The 19,171-nt window shown below is 38.7% G+C and overlaps 1 protein-coding gene across 1 annotated transcript in view; it reads right to left on the bottom strand.

Moving 5' to 3' along the window:
- The window catches only part of LOC148087075 (cadherin-24-like), a 34,971-nt gene continuing 15,800 nt past the window's right edge, over positions 1 to 19,171 (bottom strand). Inside the window, exons 4-14 of the mRNA XM_087785303.1 lie at positions 18,351 to 18,470; positions 16,613 to 16,780; positions 10,640 to 10,821; positions 8,648 to 8,904; positions 7,576 to 7,712; positions 7,319 to 7,440; positions 6,170 to 6,287; positions 5,788 to 6,096; positions 4,604 to 4,793; positions 3,770 to 4,136; positions 1 to 2,561 (exon numbers count right to left, since the gene is read on the bottom strand). Of these exons, the coding sequence (XP_087641429.1) occupies positions 1,746 to 2,561; positions 3,770 to 4,136; positions 4,604 to 4,793; positions 5,788 to 6,096; positions 6,170 to 6,287; positions 7,319 to 7,440; positions 7,576 to 7,712; positions 8,648 to 8,904; positions 10,640 to 10,821; positions 16,613 to 16,780; positions 18,351 to 18,470 (2,786 nt within the window). The 3' untranslated portion in view covers positions 1 to 1,745. The remainder of the gene's footprint in view (positions 2,562 to 3,769; positions 4,137 to 4,603; positions 4,794 to 5,787; positions 6,097 to 6,169; positions 6,288 to 7,318; positions 7,441 to 7,575; positions 7,713 to 8,647; positions 8,905 to 10,639; positions 10,822 to 16,612; positions 16,781 to 18,350; positions 18,471 to 19,171) is intronic.

Raw genomic sequence — 19,171 nt, 5'->3', positions numbered from 1 at the left:
TCATGTGTTTAAAAACATATTTTCTTTTTTTTATTCATCTCAGTTTTGGGACATAGTTTTGTGGTTTTTTTTTCTATTTCAAGCAACAATTTTGTTGATAAATCCCTTTTTTCAACCAACGATGAGATGTGATGGAAAATCCCATTTACAAGTTTCTGCATGTTTTTTTACAGACAAACAAACGCGGGTGAAAACACAACCTCCTTGGCAGCGGTAGCTACTTGCTGTCCTCCTCAGCACCCTCTTGTGGGTCGACCCAGATTTCATCTTGACGGTTAGCGAAGCACTTTGTAATCATCATAATGACTCACTAGCATAGCAGCGCTGACAAAAGCCCGTGATCTTAATGTGTCATGGTGAGAGTGAGTTCTTTTTATTTACCAGTCTCTTTCTTGCGCGGCCTTGAATATTCTACATGATCAGGATAATAGAGTGAAACAATCTAATTACGTGTCGGCGTGTTTCGCCCACCAGAGCTTGAACTCCTCTATGAACTCAGCCGTCTTCACATGGTAAACAGGGTCGGAGGCGTCTCATGTGTCAACAGTCTCCAGAGGCGACACCGGCCACTTCCACAACACAACGTGAAATAAAAGGGATACAGTCGATGTGCCACTATTGAGGTATCAATATTAACTATCAACTGGTCAATAGTTAATGAAGCCTATTCTCCAACAAGGTCTGTTTTGGAATACTTTAGCTTTCAGGATCAAATCAATATTTAAGAAAAAAAAGGTTAATTTTTCATAAGTCTGGTGTTGAAAGCACAAGTGCATTATTAATATTAGTGACAAGACAGTGTCTAAAGTGACCATATGAGCGTCCTATAGCGACATTGAAAAAAAAAAAAGACTTTTAACATACGATCCGGACCACGACAACAATCCTTCCCCCACCGACTGTCTCTCTCTGGCCGCTATGGAAGTATATCAGTACCCTCAAAATATTGAATGAATCAATTTAAAAACTTTTTTTGGGGGGAATAATATAATTCAATTATTCCTGTTTCAAAAGTTTTAACTTGGACTTCTTTTTTAAACAATCAAATAAAAAAATCAAATAACAATTTCTTGTGCACACATAGAGTTTGATATTCTTATGCCAATAATTTAGAAATAAATATTATAAATAAAGTTTTTTTAATTGTTAGCCTGTTAAATTAAATATAAAAATGTTGGTAGAAAAGTGCCACCAGACAAACCAAACGAGTATTGAGCTACTTGATCAAACTTTCAGCCAATATAGTGACACACAGACGATCACATGACGACGTAAAAGCACTGCTGCCTCAATTCATGATGACACATCAACGAGTTCAGATAAATGCTACTAATTTTGCAGCTTGGAGGTTATTTAAAAAAGTTAAAACAACTGCCTCAGTACTCGATTGGATTATTCTGCTTATTCTGCTTTACCAACATTTTATCTTGCATTTAAAAGGCTACTAATTAAACAGTATTGAATTCAGAAAATGTATTTTTGAGTTGTTGAGAATATCAAATGTGTAAAAATGTATTCACTTTTAAAATATTTAAAAACAAACTTATTGAATTAGAACATTAAAAAAATCAATACTAAAAACAACATTTATTACATAAAAAAAAAAGTTTCATTATTGAATTAAATGGCCAATTCATTGACTATTCTGATGCCTCTGATATACTTCCATTTTTAACGTACAATCCCGAGCCCCGAGATCAACCTCCCCCCGACTGCGTCTCCCTCTGCTGTCCCCTCAGCGTCAACTAAAACACCCATCTGTGCAGTTCACTCTCTTCCACTCGGCTCCCTGTCTCCGTCTCCTCCGGTGAAGCCTCTTCAGTGTCGAGGGGTGGATCGGCCTCCTGCTGCTTCTCCGACTCCCGCTCCCTGATGATCTCCACCAGCCTCTGAAACTTCTGGTTCAACTCCTCCATGCCCCCCACCGCCTTCGCCGCCTCCTCCTCCTTCTCTCCGTCGCTCTCCAGCGAGCTCAGGGACTCGGCCCGGGAGTCTCGACCCTCGAACTCGTAGGTCTGCAGGGAGTCGTAGGGGGGCTGGGACTGGTCGAAGGTCACCCGGTCCAGGCGGAAGTTCAGTATGTCCTCCATTCTGAGAGGTTGAGGGTTGGCGGTTTGAGTTCTGCCGGGCTCCGGCACGTAACTAAAGCCTCTGTTGGCGCCGGACATGGTCCCGGGTAAAACCTGCGGAGTTAGATCCTTCAGAAGTTCTGAGCCCATAGAGGCCCCGCGGGTGCCGGCGCCGTTCATCCCGCTGCTCTTTGGGTTGAGGGAGCCCACGATGCTGTAGTTGTCTGCTTTGGCGTAAAGTTCCGGGTTGATGGAGTTGGTGTGGACCCCGTTAGAGTAGACCTGCTCCGACGTGGAGATGATGGAAGAATCCGTGTCGTCCACATCGTCCTCGGTGCTGCTGGTGGCTCCTGTGCTGGCCCGGGTCTGGGACGACTCCTGGAGGGACTCCTTCTGGTTGGACGAGCTGCTGGCGCGACTCGGGCAGGACAGGTCACGCGGGTCGATGTAAGTCAGGACGGTGGGCTGACGGGTGGTCTCTGGTGCCGTCATCTACGAAGTGATAGAAGTCACTGAATAACACCACAGCAAACATCGACTCAGAGACTTGAACCTGCAACTCAAGGAAACTGTCTTGGACCATAGTGTTGAAAAATAGATGAAATAATGGAAATCATCTTTTTTTAATACGTTCAAATTTCTTCAATATTGGACAATCTTCAATAATTTAAATGGGATTCTCTGCCTCCCTTGCTTCCCCTTTCCCTTGACAATATGGAGTTGACCTTTGACCTTCACCCTTAATCTTCAGGATCATTTTCGATGACATTGTCTATAACAAACACAAACAAACACACTAAACCAAACACTAAAACAAACATACAAACACCTACACACACAAACCAAAATGCACAAACACACCAACACACGCAAACAAAAACATACATTAAAACACTACAACAAACATACAAACACACACAGACATATACACTAATGAACACGCACTAGCAGAAACACAAACACATACACTTAGAAGCCAACACAAAAAGACACACGCAAACAAACCCACACACTTAAATTTGAACTTTAAAGTATTGAACATATTTAAAATAGCAGAGGTGGATATTGTCAACATACAGGGGCAACTACACAATCTATTGTGATACTTTAGTAACAAGGATATATGTGTAGTATTGTCGGTACTTGACTCTGGTGTTGCAAAATTTACAGACCACATGACTCTTGAAGTCGTCCAGTATTGAAACCAAACTATTTCCAAACATAAGCTTTAAAAGCTGCTGGAGACGACTGTATCCTCTCGTCCTCAGTCATCGCCAAAATCTGACGAAATTCTACTGTACATTTAGCTGTAGAGGACATGATGACTGCAAGTATAATTCCCACACAAAAATGCAGTAACAGCAGTAAATATTTAAACATTAAGAGTAAAATCAAATACACATTTTATTGAAATATAGACCTTAAATGAACTATGATAAATGTTATACATTTTTCATTTAAAAGCCCTACAAAAATTGAATGATCAATACAGTGATGTTGAATATCATTATGGCATTGTGAAAAAGTTTTTCGCGATAGTCAAGTGTATCAATGTTTTCTTGCACCTGAATAAAAATACAGATACAGTATCGTATTGATATCTTCTCACAGCCCTACAAACCACTGACTTGTGATGAAACTATCAGTGCGAGAGAAAGAAAGCAGGGAACGTTGACAAGTGTTTGTATGTAGACACTGACCTTTGTCTGAGCCAGCTCTCTCTCCACCTCCTCCTCCTTCCTCACAGCTCTGCCCTTCATCTGCATGTCCTGAGCCTCGTAGACGCCGGCGACCGTGTGACTCGCCTGCATCAGAGGCTCGAAGGTGCTCTGGTTCTGGAAGCCGGCAGCATAACCTCCGCCGAGAGTCAGCGGCGTCAGCTGCACGCCGGCCTCCAGGGGCCCCGCTCCGGGATAATCTCTGAGAACAGGCAAGGTTTGGAAGCTGTAGCCGAGGCGACCGTAGTGCGGCGCGGAACCTGGACGCCGCTGAGGCTCCAGGCTGGGACGAGGGTTACGACTCCAGCTGTAGGTTCTGGCCCTCGGCATGCTCTGCTGCGTGTACCATCTGTGCCCGGAGACAAATGTCAGGTCGGCGAGTGCGAGGTAACAAGACTCACAAGTATCAGTGCCATCCCATTATTGCAAGGATGCAACATTTAGATCAACTGTTTTTATTGAAATGTCGCTGTTTTTAAGCAATTAGTTTCTATGCCTGTGTTCACAATTGAATTAAAATGTGAGTTTGATATGCTTATTCCAAATATTTAAAAATAAATGTTCTAAATTTATATCTTTGTGTAAACGTTTATGTATTTTTTTTTTCAAATATTAGAACTTTTAAACTGAATTTTATAAAACCAAAAAAACAAATTCAACCTTTCTATTAAGAAATGATTGAATTCAGTTATTTATTTAGTTATTTGATTCTATGCTTTGAAAAAAAAAAAAGTTTTAACATTATAAAGATTCAATTTAATCATTCAATATTCTGACAACACTTGTATAATTCTATAGTCTCTCTCTGTGTCTTACATGTTCCGGTTCTGCATGTGTTGGATCCTGTGCATGTTCTTCAGCGCCGTGATGTCGAACGCCGCAGTGTCGGCCTCCCCTCCCCCCTCGTCGTCATAGGTGATGATGTTCTCTCGGACGTCGTCGTCCTCGAACGGCGAGTGGGAATCTCGCTTCTGACGCCGCAGAGACAGCGAGAGAGCGCAGACCACTGCAGGGAACAGGGAGAGACGGTGTCAGAGCCGACACCAGCATCACACTTCACACTGTTGAACACACTTTACACTTATCTAAACTGGACAGATCTGAATTTTCATGACCTTTTGGAGTTGACCTTTGACCTCCCCCTGAAACCTTCACTGAGAGGCTAGAAGTTTACACACACAAATACAAAATTGACACAGACTAAAACAAACACACACATGAACACACAACTGTACAAACACAAAATAACACAAACACTCACACCCACAGGAACATTCAAAAACGTACACATAAATGAACACAAAAGAACACACACATACACACAAGTTACCTTATTATGGAGATGTTTATATTGAGTTACTAAGTTTAAAATTCATATTCAAAAGTTGCTTCGATGGAATGTTAAGTTATGAAGTTGTTATTATGAAGTTGCTATTTAAGGGTAATTCATGTGTTTATTTAAGTGATTGCTGACCTCTACTGTATCATCAGTATGTGTCTGTTTTTACAAAAATCTCTTTTCTTTAAAATATTTACATTATAATATTTGCTTAAGCCCCGCCCACTGAGAATACTTTTTTAGTTTTTCTGGAGATTAGCTCTTAATTACCATAGCCACACCCACTCTGCTGTGATTGGTCAACCATCAAGGTTTGAAACCGCAAGTCATTCATCCTGGAAGTCTCCATCTCTTAGGTACTCATTATATAAACACAGCGTGCCGTTATTAAAGCTGGCTGGAGGAGGAGTAAAGACCATTATTACGTCATATACTCTCGTAACCTCTTGTTCGCCGATATTTCAGACGGGTGAGAACTTTATAAAGTAATTAGTTGAAATCATGGTGATGATGAGAGACTTACTGCATCTTGGAGAGGAAGACTTTAACATTTGAAACATGTGAGTGAGTCACGAGAGATGGGTTTTCACATAAGTCGCCCTTTATGAAGTTGTTATTATACAGTTGTTATTTTTTAAATTGTTTTTAAGCAGTAACTCACCCAGTAATGTGGTCACACAGGCCAGCATGGCCAGCAGAGTGACCATGCTAAAGACGAGGGACGGAGAGGTGGACTGTACGGGGAGACACACCATGTGTCTCTCCCACCGCTGGTCCTTCTGCCGCGTCCGGACCTCGGTCTTCATGCCCCCCCGCAGACACGGGCAAATGGTCACGGTGACGGTGCCGGTGTTGGTCAGACCCGAGGCGCCGTCACGCAGCACCACTGGCGTGTAGAGGGTCAGCAGGGCTGACGAGTAGCCTGGGCGGGGCTCCAAGGTGGACTGGAGCACCAGGCTGGCGGTCACACCTGAAGGCAGGCCAAGAACTGGACGTCAACAGGGGTCAGTGCACAGAGGCATCAAGCCCGTTGAGACACTTACCGCCGCCTTCCCTGATGGTGAGGTTGAGAGCTGAGCTGGAGTCGGGAGGGATGCTGAAGTGGACTGGAGTGTCCTGACCGATGTGGTCTTTGTCGATGGCTCGTAGAACCTGGATGACCTGAATCAGATGATGACATTGCTGATAAAACAGCGTGAAGAAAACGAGCTTCAGCCTTAAATAAATATTATATAATATTCTAATTATATAAAACATTCTTCTTAAGATGTTTCTCTCTTCATACTGAACATGTCCATGATTCCGTTTCTACATCACGCCTTAAAAATATCACAAAACACAGATTTTATACAGTATCAAGGTCAGATTTTGAATAAAGAAAAAACATCCAATTTCCCTCACTGATTCGCTGTCATTTTTTAACTTCACTTTATCATTGTTGTCTATTGTATTGAACTCATTCTATGAAAACAAAAGTGTGTGTTTGTAATGTGTGTCTTCATTTTTTTTATGTGTAATCATGTTTTCTTGTATATGTTCTTGTGTGTTTGTGTATTAAATGTATTTGTGTCTACACGATCATGTCCTGTTTTATTGTGAGTGACATTTTTATTTTATACACATTTGTGTTGAAAAAAAACACTGACTCACACATAAACACATACATCCAGACACACAAAAAAATGCTTATAAAACACACAAGCAGGCACCCACACAAGTCCACAAACATGCAGGTGCACACATCAATTTACACACATGAACATACACACATACAGATAAGGCACTTACTCAAAGACAGACATGAACACAAAGATACAAACTAGAAAGACAGAAAAATATACACAAAACACAGACACACATATTCAGACAGATCACACACTCACATACACAGACTCTCACTCACAAACAGACACACACAGATATTATTTTCTATTTATTTTGATTGTTGGACTTAAGTTGGTGTGCGATGTGATGAAGTAGTGAATGATAATTTTTTTTTTATTGAATCTCATCGAGATGTTTATTACGTTGAACACATGAATCTTAAAATAAAAAGTATTTTTTGAGTCAGACTTTGAATGTGGAGTGAGAGAGGCTGCATCATGTGACGTGTGTTTTGAAAAGTAGTTCATCTGAGCAGATCCAAACAGGAAGTGAGTCCATCTATCATGCAAGGCTGTGCAGGGACTGACCTGACCAGGGGCAGTGGAGTCACACACGGACGTCGTGTACTGCCGGTCCAACTCCGGTGCATTGTCATTCTGGTCCAGCGTCTCTATGGCAACCACAACCCTCGACACCAGATTAGGATTGTCTGAAGAGAAAATCGATTGTTAATGTCTGAAATTGTCACTTATTAGTTTTTACTGCTCGTTTTGTCTTTCAAACTCTGGAACGCCGGCTGATTTATGGGCCGGCGCCGTGGCTCGGGCCGGAGGCGCCGCCGTACCTCTTTGTGTGGCGATGACGGTGATATTGTGCCACTGCTCCTGCTCACGGTCCAGCTCCATCACCGTGCTGATGGAGCCGGTGTCGGAAGCGATGCGGAACAACGCCTCAGGGTCCGACTGAGGATCGATGGAGTACCTGCGGAGCGAGCGGGAAGATAGGCAGAGCGACTGAATAAGTGACCGATGGTGTCAACGGATGTTAGGGGTGTAAGAACATTGATCGATTAATATTAATTTCTTCTTCCCATGCTGAGGAAAATTGTTTGTTCAGGAGTTCACAAGATAAAGATTCAACTAACAACGATTATTAGAAAAAGCAACAAAAGTGCTGAAAAAATAAATAAATAAAAATAACATGTGTAATGAAATAAAAAAATACAAATATTAATAACCAACACAAATAAATAAATACAATTAAAATAAATATATCACCCAAAAAAAAAACACAACAAGAAAACATTTTTAATTATTTTTATAAACATAATTTATTTTATAAAATATAAATACACCAATATATTGCAATATTTGTTTTTTCACTACACCATATCCCTTTTGACAAATGTTATTACATTAAATTAAAATAAACAATATTGGCTTTCAAATCATATTTTACATTTATCAGAGTTAATCATTATATCATTATCATATCATAGTTTATATTTCAATAAACTGTGTATAGAATTAGAAAAATGTTGTATTTACAATGTACATGCTATTATTTAGAGTATTAAAAAATATAAAATAATTAATTAAAAACTTTCAGCCACTAGATGACAGCATTAATTACGTCCTGCAGAGCTATATAAACAATGAAATCTTGCAAGATGACTAAGGACGAGAGGATACAGTAGACTCCAGCAGCTTTTAAAGCTGATGTTTGGACATATTTTGGTTTTAAAACCATCAGAAGCAGTGAGTGGTCATGTGGTCTTTATACTGTGCAACACCAGAGTGAAGTACTCGTACAATACTAAAAATATATACTTGTTCCTAATGTATTGCAATATTTTGTATTGTTGCCACTGTATCGTCTTATCTTATCAACAGATACTGGACAATTCCCACACCTACCTGATGTTGCTGCTCTGGCCGGTGTCAGGGTCCACAGCTGAGACCAGGCCCACAGAGCAGACCGGCGGACAGTTTTCCGACACGTCCAGGTGATATCTGGCGTGAGAGAAGCGCGGCGGCTCGTCGGCGTTCAGAACCATCACCCGGACCGTCGCCTGGTCCTTGAACGGCCCATTCTTGATGAAGCGGGCGTCCACCACGGGGTTGGCTACTTCCACGGAAAAAGTGTAAGAACTGCGAGTCTCATAATCCAGCAGCTGTTGAGAGAAGAAGAAAAACCACCTCAGGCCGTCTTTTTGAACGCCATACATACGTGAACGAATTCTTCCATGGACTTCATTATTCATGAGACATTTTAACTGGAATATTCTCTTTCATCACAGCAGCATAAGTAGGTACGTTTTCCACGTCCTCGTCGCATCACTGACCTCTTCATTTAAGAGCACAATGCATTAATTAGCCTTGATTCCTCGCGACAAAGACGGATTCCAGCTGATTGTATTGAGCCAGAGCTGGAACAACACACACGCTAATCCTTCACCACTGCTCATTAATTTAAATGTTTCCAGCTCTGGGAAGCTCAAAGTGATGACCAAGAAAAAAAACCTCAAAAGCAGGTTTAACCTCAAAATGACTGTTATTACTAATATTCATTCATTTATATTTTAATAAAATGTATGTTGTTACATCTTACAGATAGAGACACACACACGTTAAACTGTAAACACTGCGTATTACATTGTGTGTCATGTAATCATTGTGTGTGTCATGTTATCATCATGTGCGTCATTTGATGATTGTGTGTTACTTGTAAACATTGTGTGTGTCACATGATCATTGTGTGCGTCATGTGATCATTGTATGTGTCATGTGAACATTGTTTGTGTCATGTTATCATTGTGTGTGTCCTGTGAACATTGTGTGTGTGCCATGTGATCATTGTGTGTGTCATGTGATCATTGTGTGTGTCATGTGAACATTATGTGTGTCCTGTGCTCATTGTGTGTGTCATGTAAACATTGTTTGTGTCATGTTATCATTGTGTGTGTCCTGTGAACATTGTGTGTGCCATGTGATCAGTATGTGCCATGTGATCATTGTGTGTGTCATGTGATCATTGTGTGTGTCATGTGATCATTGTGTGTGTCATGTGAACATTATGTGTATCCTGTGCTCATTGTGTGTGTCATGTAAACATTGTTTGTGTCATGTTATCATTGTGTGTGTCCTGCGAACATTGTGTGTGCCATGTGATCATTGTGTGTCATGTTATCATCATGTGCGTCATTTGATGATTGTGTGTTACTTGTAAACATTGTGTGTGTGTCACATGATCATTGTGTGCGTCATGTGATCATTGTATGTGTCATGTGAACATTGTTTGTGTCATGTTATCATTGTGTGTGTCCTGTGAACATTGTGTGTGTGCCATGTGATCATTGTGTGTGTCATGTGATCATTGTGTGTGTCATGTGAACATTATGTGTGTCCTGTGCTCATTGTGTGTGTCATGTAAACATTGTTTGTGTCATGTTATCATTGTGTTTGTCCCGCGAACATTGTGTGTGTCATGTGATCAATGTGTGTGTCATGTGAACATTATCTGCGTCCTGTGCTCATTGTGTGTGTCATGTGAACTCTTTGTGTCAATGTGAACATTGTTTATTATGTGATCATTTGGATACTTTTGATGTCATGTGATCTATATGGTGTTATTTAATTATTACTTTATCATTTGAAATGCTTCAGCTGCTCTTATCAGCAGTTCAATTAAACCAAGTTAATGTCTGGTTTATTTTCTAGAAAATAGTTTATCATTTTGTTTTGACCAGAACTGTTAACGACTCCTTCACTAATAAAGGTAATTTGTGTTTGACATCAAAACCTGCTCTCCTTGACTGCTCATTTGTTTTTATACAACATGTTCCACATTAAACCATCTCATAGTTTCACACTTGAAGTATCTTGTTCACATCATAAACTGACACTGACTTTGTTCAGCACAATCACGGCTTCTTGGTCTCTTCCACTGATGTTGAACGTGTCTGCCTCCTCCAGGTCCAGGATGGTGAACTCCAGCAGGGCATTCTCGCCCAGGTCTGGATCTGAGGCGGTGAGTCTGCCGACTTCCACTCCCGGAGCTGCCAGCTCGGATACGGAGAAGGACCAGGCACCTGCAGACGGCAACATGCGTCACATCAGTGGAGAGTAAAATGTTTGTTATCAAGACTTGAACCAAGTCTGACATAATAGTTTTTATTTAAACACAGTAGGAATCATATTTTTGTTAATAATCGATTCTGAAAGGTGAAAAAACCATCTGGCATAATACCAGCATCATCCATGACACAGTTGATCACAGACACTCACAGCTAGTTATTGACATTGTGTTTTAATGTCGCTAAACCTAGAATTACAAACAGAGAAACACGAGAAATCATTGTTTGTGCAACATCTTTCTAGAGAAAATAATGACAGATGCTCTCCACAACTTTAATGATTCTGTTAATGTGAATGTGACCAATAACATATGATATGCCGATGACATTGACATAATTAGAGGATCCAAGAAGAACTGATTTTACTGAACGCTTAGATAGCACTGCAAGAAGTTATGGCATGGAAATAAGTCATGGAAAGAGCAAAGTATTGGGCCCTAAATTGGTAATGACAGGACAACACAGCAAGTAGTTAAAATAGATGAAGTTTGGAGGAGGCGACCAACTTCCAGTACCTTGGATCTAATATCTGTGATGATGTCTCATCAGATAACGAAATGAAGAGACAAAAAGCAATGGCAACTGGACCGCTTGCAAAGCTTAATAATATTTGAAAAATAAAGAATATAGCTTTTCAGATTAAAATCAAATCGCTAAGATCCTTCATTACCTCAATTGCAGTAGATGGATGCGAAACATGGACACTCAGCGCCAAAATGACTAGACGTATAGCTGCGTGCCAGATGAGGTTCTACAGACGGCTACTTGGAATAACATGGAAAGATAAAATGACCAATGATGAATTTAAACGTCAAATTCAAGAGCTAGATGGATTATATGAACCGCTTGTAGAGATTGCACGCAGGAGGAAACTGCAGTGGTTTGGTCATGTAAGAAGATAGCCCGGGACTCACAACCATGCATGGTCAAGTGCGAGGAAAAAGACCTTGAGGAAGACCCAGTAAATCTTGGCTGGCGGATGTCACAGAATGGACAGGGAAAAGTATCACAACTTGTAGTGAGAAAAGCCCATGATCGAAAGACTTGGGGAATAACAGTAGAATCATCAAAGTGGGAGTGACGCGAAGTCATGTGAATATATTGTATTTCATGTGATCATTTTGTGTGTCATGTAAACATTTCATGAGATTATAGTCTTTAATGTGAAAATCGTGCCAGCCCTAGTGTATTTAATTGTTGTGTACATCATGTGATATTTTTGTATGTCATGTGATCTTTTGTGTGCCATGTGATCATTGTCTGTTGTCATGTGACCATTATTTCATGTGAATATTGCGTGTCATGGAAACATTGTGTCATATGACCATTGTGTACGTCATATTATCATTGCGTGTGTCATTTAAAAATAGTCTGTTTGTGTTATGTGATGATTGTGTGTGTCATGCAAATATTTTCTGTGTCATGACACTGGTCAGTTTTGTGCAGTGTTGAACTAGAGACATGTCTTTGTCCAATACAACACCCAGGTTTTTTCAGGCTCAGTTTGACAGACTGGCCTAAGTCACCCAAGGACTGACTCGACCCTGGAACCTTATCATCAGGAGCAATCACCAGAGTTTCAGTTTTGTCCACATTTAGCTGCAAATTGTTTTCACTCAGCCATTGTTTGATTTCTAGCAAACAATTGACTAAGCTGTTCAGCCTCTTGGGCTCAGTTGAATCAATGCATATTTAAATGCATTGGGAAAAAGCCCCGTGGAAAGGGAGAGGTTAACCATTTTGGTAACCCAGGGGCCAATTACATCAAACACTTTAATAAAGAGCCTACGAGGAAGGAAGTCGGACGAGCAACAAGAGGAGGGTTTCATCTTGTTCACCAGAGCCGAAATATCACACAGAGATACAGCACTGACGGAAGACCACAAGGAGGAGAGGAGCTCAGAGACAGCAGGGGTTCCACACAAAGGGGGAAAGATTTTCTCTTTGATCAATTTGATTTTGTCAATGAAAATCTCAACAAGGCATTGCTGTCAGCTTCACAGAAGACAGGTGTGATTTGAGGAGCAGGAGACACAAGAGAATTGATTGTGTCAAACAAAACTTTCGGTTTTTTATTATTTACTGCTACAAGTTTCCTGATGTAATCAGATCTGGCAGTTTCCACCATCTCATTGTATGAAGACATTGTATGAAGACATCAGATCCCTGAAGTCTGTGCACCTCAAGTCTAGTGGACTTCCAGAGACGCTCAGTCTTCGACAAAGTCTCTTCAGACTCAAGAGATTCAGTCATTTTTCCAAGGGCCCAGTTTTTTCTGAATTGTCAGGTTCAATTTAACTGGTGCCACTTGATCCAGTATTTCAACCCAATGAGTAGTGAAAAAGTGAATCAAATTGTCTACTTCAGTGGTCCCCAACCTTTTCCAACTCAGGGCCTACTTTTAAGTTATCAAAAAACTTTGCGGCCCACCTTCGACCCCATAAATACGAAGGCATTATAATGCGTTCTCAGAGCACTTCCTTTATTGAACATTTAATATATAGGACTGAAATCGGAAAAACATATTGGAAGCTCCAAAGTCAATACACCTTCAGTATTAGACGCACGCACACACAACAAAAGTTCCTATCTTTCAATTCCTTGTCACATGTAATATACTAGAAGGAAAAACAATATAATAAAAGTTTATATATTTAAATATTTAAAAATGTTTAATATCCTTTTAAACTTAACAGTTTTAACATTTAAAACATTATTATGTGTATTTTTATTTTTATATAATTAAATCCACCCTCCCACAAAAAATGGCCGCGGCCCACAGGTTGGGAATCACTGGTCTACGTTAAGGCAATCATTGAAGGAAAGATGGTCAAACATAGCAGAAAAACTGTCTGCAGTATCGTCTGAGATGACACGCCTCTGAGACATAACTTTCAAAGGCTTAGGTTCAGGGATAAAGTCCAGGTTAAACAAGACAAGAGAATGATCACTCAGATGGACATCATGTACAGATACATTAGAAATGTCCAGGCCAAGAGTAAAAACTAAGTCTAAAGTGTGGCCTTTTTGATGAGTGGGCTCAGAAACATATTGCTCAAAATTAAAGGCTTCAGTCAAAGTTAAAAGTTATTTAGCAGAGCGGAAGCGAGAGGAAATGAAAAGAGAGAGATCATTCACAGAGATATTCCAGAGTCTGTGTCGATCAGAAGTGGAGGAGGAAACAGACTCGCAGGACGTTGGTAACTGACGCGAGTGTCAAACTCTTCCATTGACTCTCTGATGTTGAAAAGAGCATCACAATCTTAGATTCGGGATGTTTGAGACATATCCTTAGAGATATGAGCATAATATCAGAATAAGTAGTTGTTAAAAACAACTGTTTTGGCAATAATAGCAGGAGCCCACTTTCAAAGCAGCCGCTCAAAGGCTCACCTCCGCTTGTAAGTGTATGAAATGTGTATGTTTTGTGAACATTGTGTAATGTAAACATTTTGATAGATAATGGTGTTGTAATTATTTAGTTACAGTTTGGTTTGTAAATTATGCAATTTCATCTAAACATTGTTCACAATTTAGAACATTGTGTGTGTCATGTGAATATTGTCTGTGTCATGTGATCATTGTGTGTGTCATGGAAACATTGTGTCATATGACCATTGTGTACGTGGTATTATCATTGTGTGAGTCATTTGGACATAGTCTGTGTTATGTGATGATTGTGTGAGTCATTTAAATATTATGTCATGAGATCATTGTGTATATCATGTGATCATTGTATGTGTGTGTCATGTGAACATCGTGTATGTTTTGTGAAGATTGTACGGTATCACATGATCATTGTGTGCGTCATGTGAACACTGTCTGTGTCATGTGAACATTATGAATGTTTTGTGAACATTTTGTATGTTTCGTGAACATTATGTGTGTCATGTGAACATTTTGATATATAATTATTTAGTTACAGTGTGGTTTGTAAAATATGCAATTTCATGTAAAACATTGTTCATTACAATTTAGCATGTTACAGAGTTAATTTATTTTAGAATCTTATGCAAGTCTTTTTGTCATATAAGTAGTTAATGCTGGTTATGTTTATGCTGAGATCAATCTTTAATAATTAAAAATAATTGTATTAAGACTATTATTTTATTTTGAAATGTCAATGTAAAGATTCTCTCTATTTTCCCTTCATGCTGCGACCTGGAGTCAAACGTTCATTATGGCAGAGTTTGGTGGAGATTCAAAGCACGAGTGATGTGGGTCATAAAGATGTCAGTCAGCCAATAAGAGTGAGGAACAGTGTTACCTCGCATGCTAATCATTTGACACACAGCCACCAGGCAAATAAAAACATCTTATTCATCACGAGCACATTTCTCTGATAATCATTTTGTACCAGTTCATGAGCCGTGAAATAACTTTTTCAATGTATTTACGAATGAACGGACGCCGCCAGATCCATGACCGCTCATCTGCCTGGCTTACACATCGTGATGCTGAACGCCATTTAATGCTGCTTTCAGTCGGCGAGAGAGACGCTACCTCTCTGATTGTTAATCATTCAAATCATCCAACATTCAGAACCTCCCCCACATTCAAAGAGCATACTAAATGAGCCGTTTGCTTAAACTGAAGCATTATTGTCAAACAGAAAATAATGAGCTACGGTGACTCAGATTAGTGGTAAATAAATAACACGGCGCTGGCATTTGGAAATATTAAACAGCTCCATGCAGCAGCACGATATATCCAGACCTACAGAGGTGCCTTCAAACATGGAGATGAATTGCAGAAAAGTGTCAGGAGGAAAGTAGAAAAGACTTAGAGACAGCAGGAGGGGAGTTGGTATATAAAGAAATGCCGTATACGTCTCCGAGTGTTAGATACACTCAGCAGTGATTTTACTGTCTATTGAAGCAGAAACCACTGAACTTAGGGATGAAATATTTATCGTGAGGAACAGGGAAAGCTGGGATAAGAGGAAACGGACATGATCTTTCACTCTTCGTCGACAAGACAGTCCATTTGAATCTCGGGGACAAAATGGGAGTTTGTATGAATGTTAATGACATTCTTTTTATAAAAGGTTATAGAAGTGTCGTTCATGTACAAATCAATGATGAAGTGGAGCATCAAAAAAGTACCCTGAACTGTTTAAGTTATTTCAATCGCAATTTATGCAAAACATAAATGTACTTTTAAGGAATAAAATATTATTCATTAAATATTTAAAGAAGCTTTTCTTATTGAAGACATAATCATAATCATTTATTTGTTTTCAATTAAAAAGTAGTTTTTTTTAAACAAACAAAACGATAAAATAACAGAACATTTCTGTAAAACAAATCAACATATTTTTTTAATGATTACAAACAAAACATTATGTATTTTAAGTTTAATAAATAATGAAAATATGCTATGTTGTTAAAACAAAACTTATAGAATCTAATTTTCTGTAAAAAATAGTATAATAATATATATATATTTTTTTATTTGCTTTTTATAAATGATGATTTATAATAAATTATAAAATGAGGTCAAACTTATCAGACAAATTCTGTAAGGTGCATATATACTGTATATATATATACATTACATATATATATTTTTATATTTTTTGAAGATGTATGGTGCATTGACATCAAGCTTGTATCTTATCTTTGAATACGACTTGCAGGCAAGAACGAAGAAAAAAAGTCATGTCATTACAGGAGGTTTCATCATGTGATCTTCACGGTGCACACGGTGAGGTCGGCAGTCAACCGTTTTGTGTGATAAGACTTACTTCTCCTGAAGTGAGGCGGGTTGTCGTTGACGTCGCTCAGCTTCACGGTGACGGTGGTCGTGCCTGATAGTCCGCCTAGATGACCCCCCATATCTTTGGCTTGAAGCACCACCTGGTATTCACCCTGAGTTTCTCTGTCCATGTTGGGGACGGCTGTCCTCAGAACACCTGCGGGACAGAACATCTGGACAGTGATCTGAAGAATCTTGTCCTCAAACATGGCCACAAGTTGAACACCTTTATCCATATTTAAAGTAACTTTCTGTTTCTTTCTTACTTATAACAAACTAAAAATAGAATAATAATTTCTGAATATTATACACAATATTTTCTTTTTCTTTTTAATGAATTAACAAGGTATTTAAAGGAGTTTACTGGGGATTTTTCCTTTTAACTACAAAAGTATTGAATCAAAGGACAATTATTCAACACATACAATATAGTACTATATCTTTTTTTTAATACTAATCAGAAAAAAGAGTTTTGTGTTACATAAATTGTTAAATATTATTATATTATATTATATATCATTATATTTATATGATATTATTTAATATCTTTCAATAATTTCAAACAAAGAAGAACAACATAAATCCTCTATAAATTCATAATTTATAACAATAAAAATAAGTATTTTGTTAACACAGAGATTGACTGCGATTCGTTCGAGCTACAGTTTAAAGAAAACATAAAACTACAACAAAGAATAGTAATGGTTTATAACTAAAAAAGTTGCTGTTTTTTAAAGAAAACTTTTCTTTATAATACTGTCTGTAATATAAAACAGCTACTATACATTTATTGATTTTTTTAAAGTCAGTAAGTTTTTTGGTTATAAAAAACAAACAGAACAATAGTATAACTTCTTTTTTATATTTTAACCCTTTTGTTGTCTTTGGGTCAAGGTGACCCGAGAACAAATGTGTATGTGTTATCCCTTGTCTTGTCTCTGGGTCAAGGTGAACGACCTCCACCACTGTATATGTATTTTTGGAAGCCAGGGAGGTTGTTCACCTTGACTCAGAGACAAGACAAGGGATACCACAAACACATTTGTTTCAGTTTGACCCAGAGATCAACAAGGATTAAAAAACTGGGAAAATATGTTTTATTATAACAATATTTAACCGTTTTCTTAAGTAATGTATTTAAATATTATCTGTGATTTAACATGCTGAACATTAAATAAAGATTATGTACTTCATACATTTTTTGACAAAGAGTTTATTATGACCCTTTGTTTACAGACAAATCAATAAAATCTATCAAAAACAACAAAAAACTATAAATAATCAATATTCATATTTTTTTAAACAAAAAATAGACTGACAAATTCCAACAAAGTAAGAAAATATTAATCACATTTTTCAAGTGACAAATGACTGTTTTATACTTGTCAAAATAACATATAAAGTTATTATCTGTGATTTAACATAAAAAAAGGTTTACGTACACAGTAATTATGAAGTTAATATTTTTAATGTTCTTTACAAAGTTATTGAAATAACACTTGTATTGAAATTACGAACTCAATTATTGAAATCTCGAACAGGTTTGATCCAGATGGAAGCTACAGAAGTCCATTTAACATCTTGCGTTTATATATTTGAGCTTGTGTAATCAACACTTGATGTGAACAGGCAGCACAGGGATTTGCACCACAGACTTATGGGAGGTTGGAGTGGCACATTATGGTAAACAGCTTGCGGGTGTAAAACATGCAGGATTACGATCTAACCTGTCTGAGGATCCACGGAGAAGTGACTCTGACCCTCCGTAATGGCGTAGACCAGCCGCGCGCTGTTGCCATATGTGGGATCATCTGCATCTCTGGCCGTGACCTGCACGATGGACGTGCCTGTGGAGCAGAGTGACCGAGGGTCAGGAGGCCTCATCAGAGTGCAGTAGTTAAAGCCGCGGGCTGCTTAGGAAATGATATCAAAACACAGCAGCGGCATATCAAATACTTCCATCTGACGGATTAAAAGGATAATCCCACTCAATTCCATCTCCGCAGCAATATGTCAAGAACATTCACATTTCAGGAGAAAATAGGAGTAAATACAGGGATTGACTGTTGCACGATAACCCAGGCAGGACCGGGAGCATCTTTACGCTCCTTCTGCGGCTTCGCTGTCTCCAGGAGACGGGAAGAATGAAGGAACAGCAGGAGATTTGATTTCAACATCTGCTTTAGTTTTTTTTCCCCTCCCAGATCACACTTTTGTCACACCAACACAGGTTGCCAATTCCTTTCTTTCTCGGTTTTGTCTAGAGTAAATTGATGTGTAATTGGAGGAACACCTGAAGTGTCTGTTCCAAACAAAGACCTTCATTTTTTAGTTCCACTCAAAAATGGGATTTCAAACCCATTCTCTCACCTTCTTCACTGTCACCATCACTATTTTCTTATCAGAAGTATATTGTGAGAAATCTATAATCTCTCTTTACACTTTTTCCAAAACATTTTTTTTAAACTGCAGTCAAAATTACATAAAACAACTAGTAAAATCCTGATCAGACTGGTTTAATTTACATTTAAAAATGTTCAAAGTTTTT

This window comes from Callionymus lyra, chromosome 2, assembly GCF_982586985.1.
Source record: "Callionymus lyra chromosome 2, fCalLyr1.hap1.1, whole genome shotgun sequence".
NCBI lineage: Eukaryota > Metazoa > Chordata > Actinopteri > Syngnathiformes > Callionymidae > Callionymus > Callionymus lyra.
Note: the sequence above shows the minus strand (reverse complement) of the source record. Positions and strands in the feature narration are given on the sequence as shown.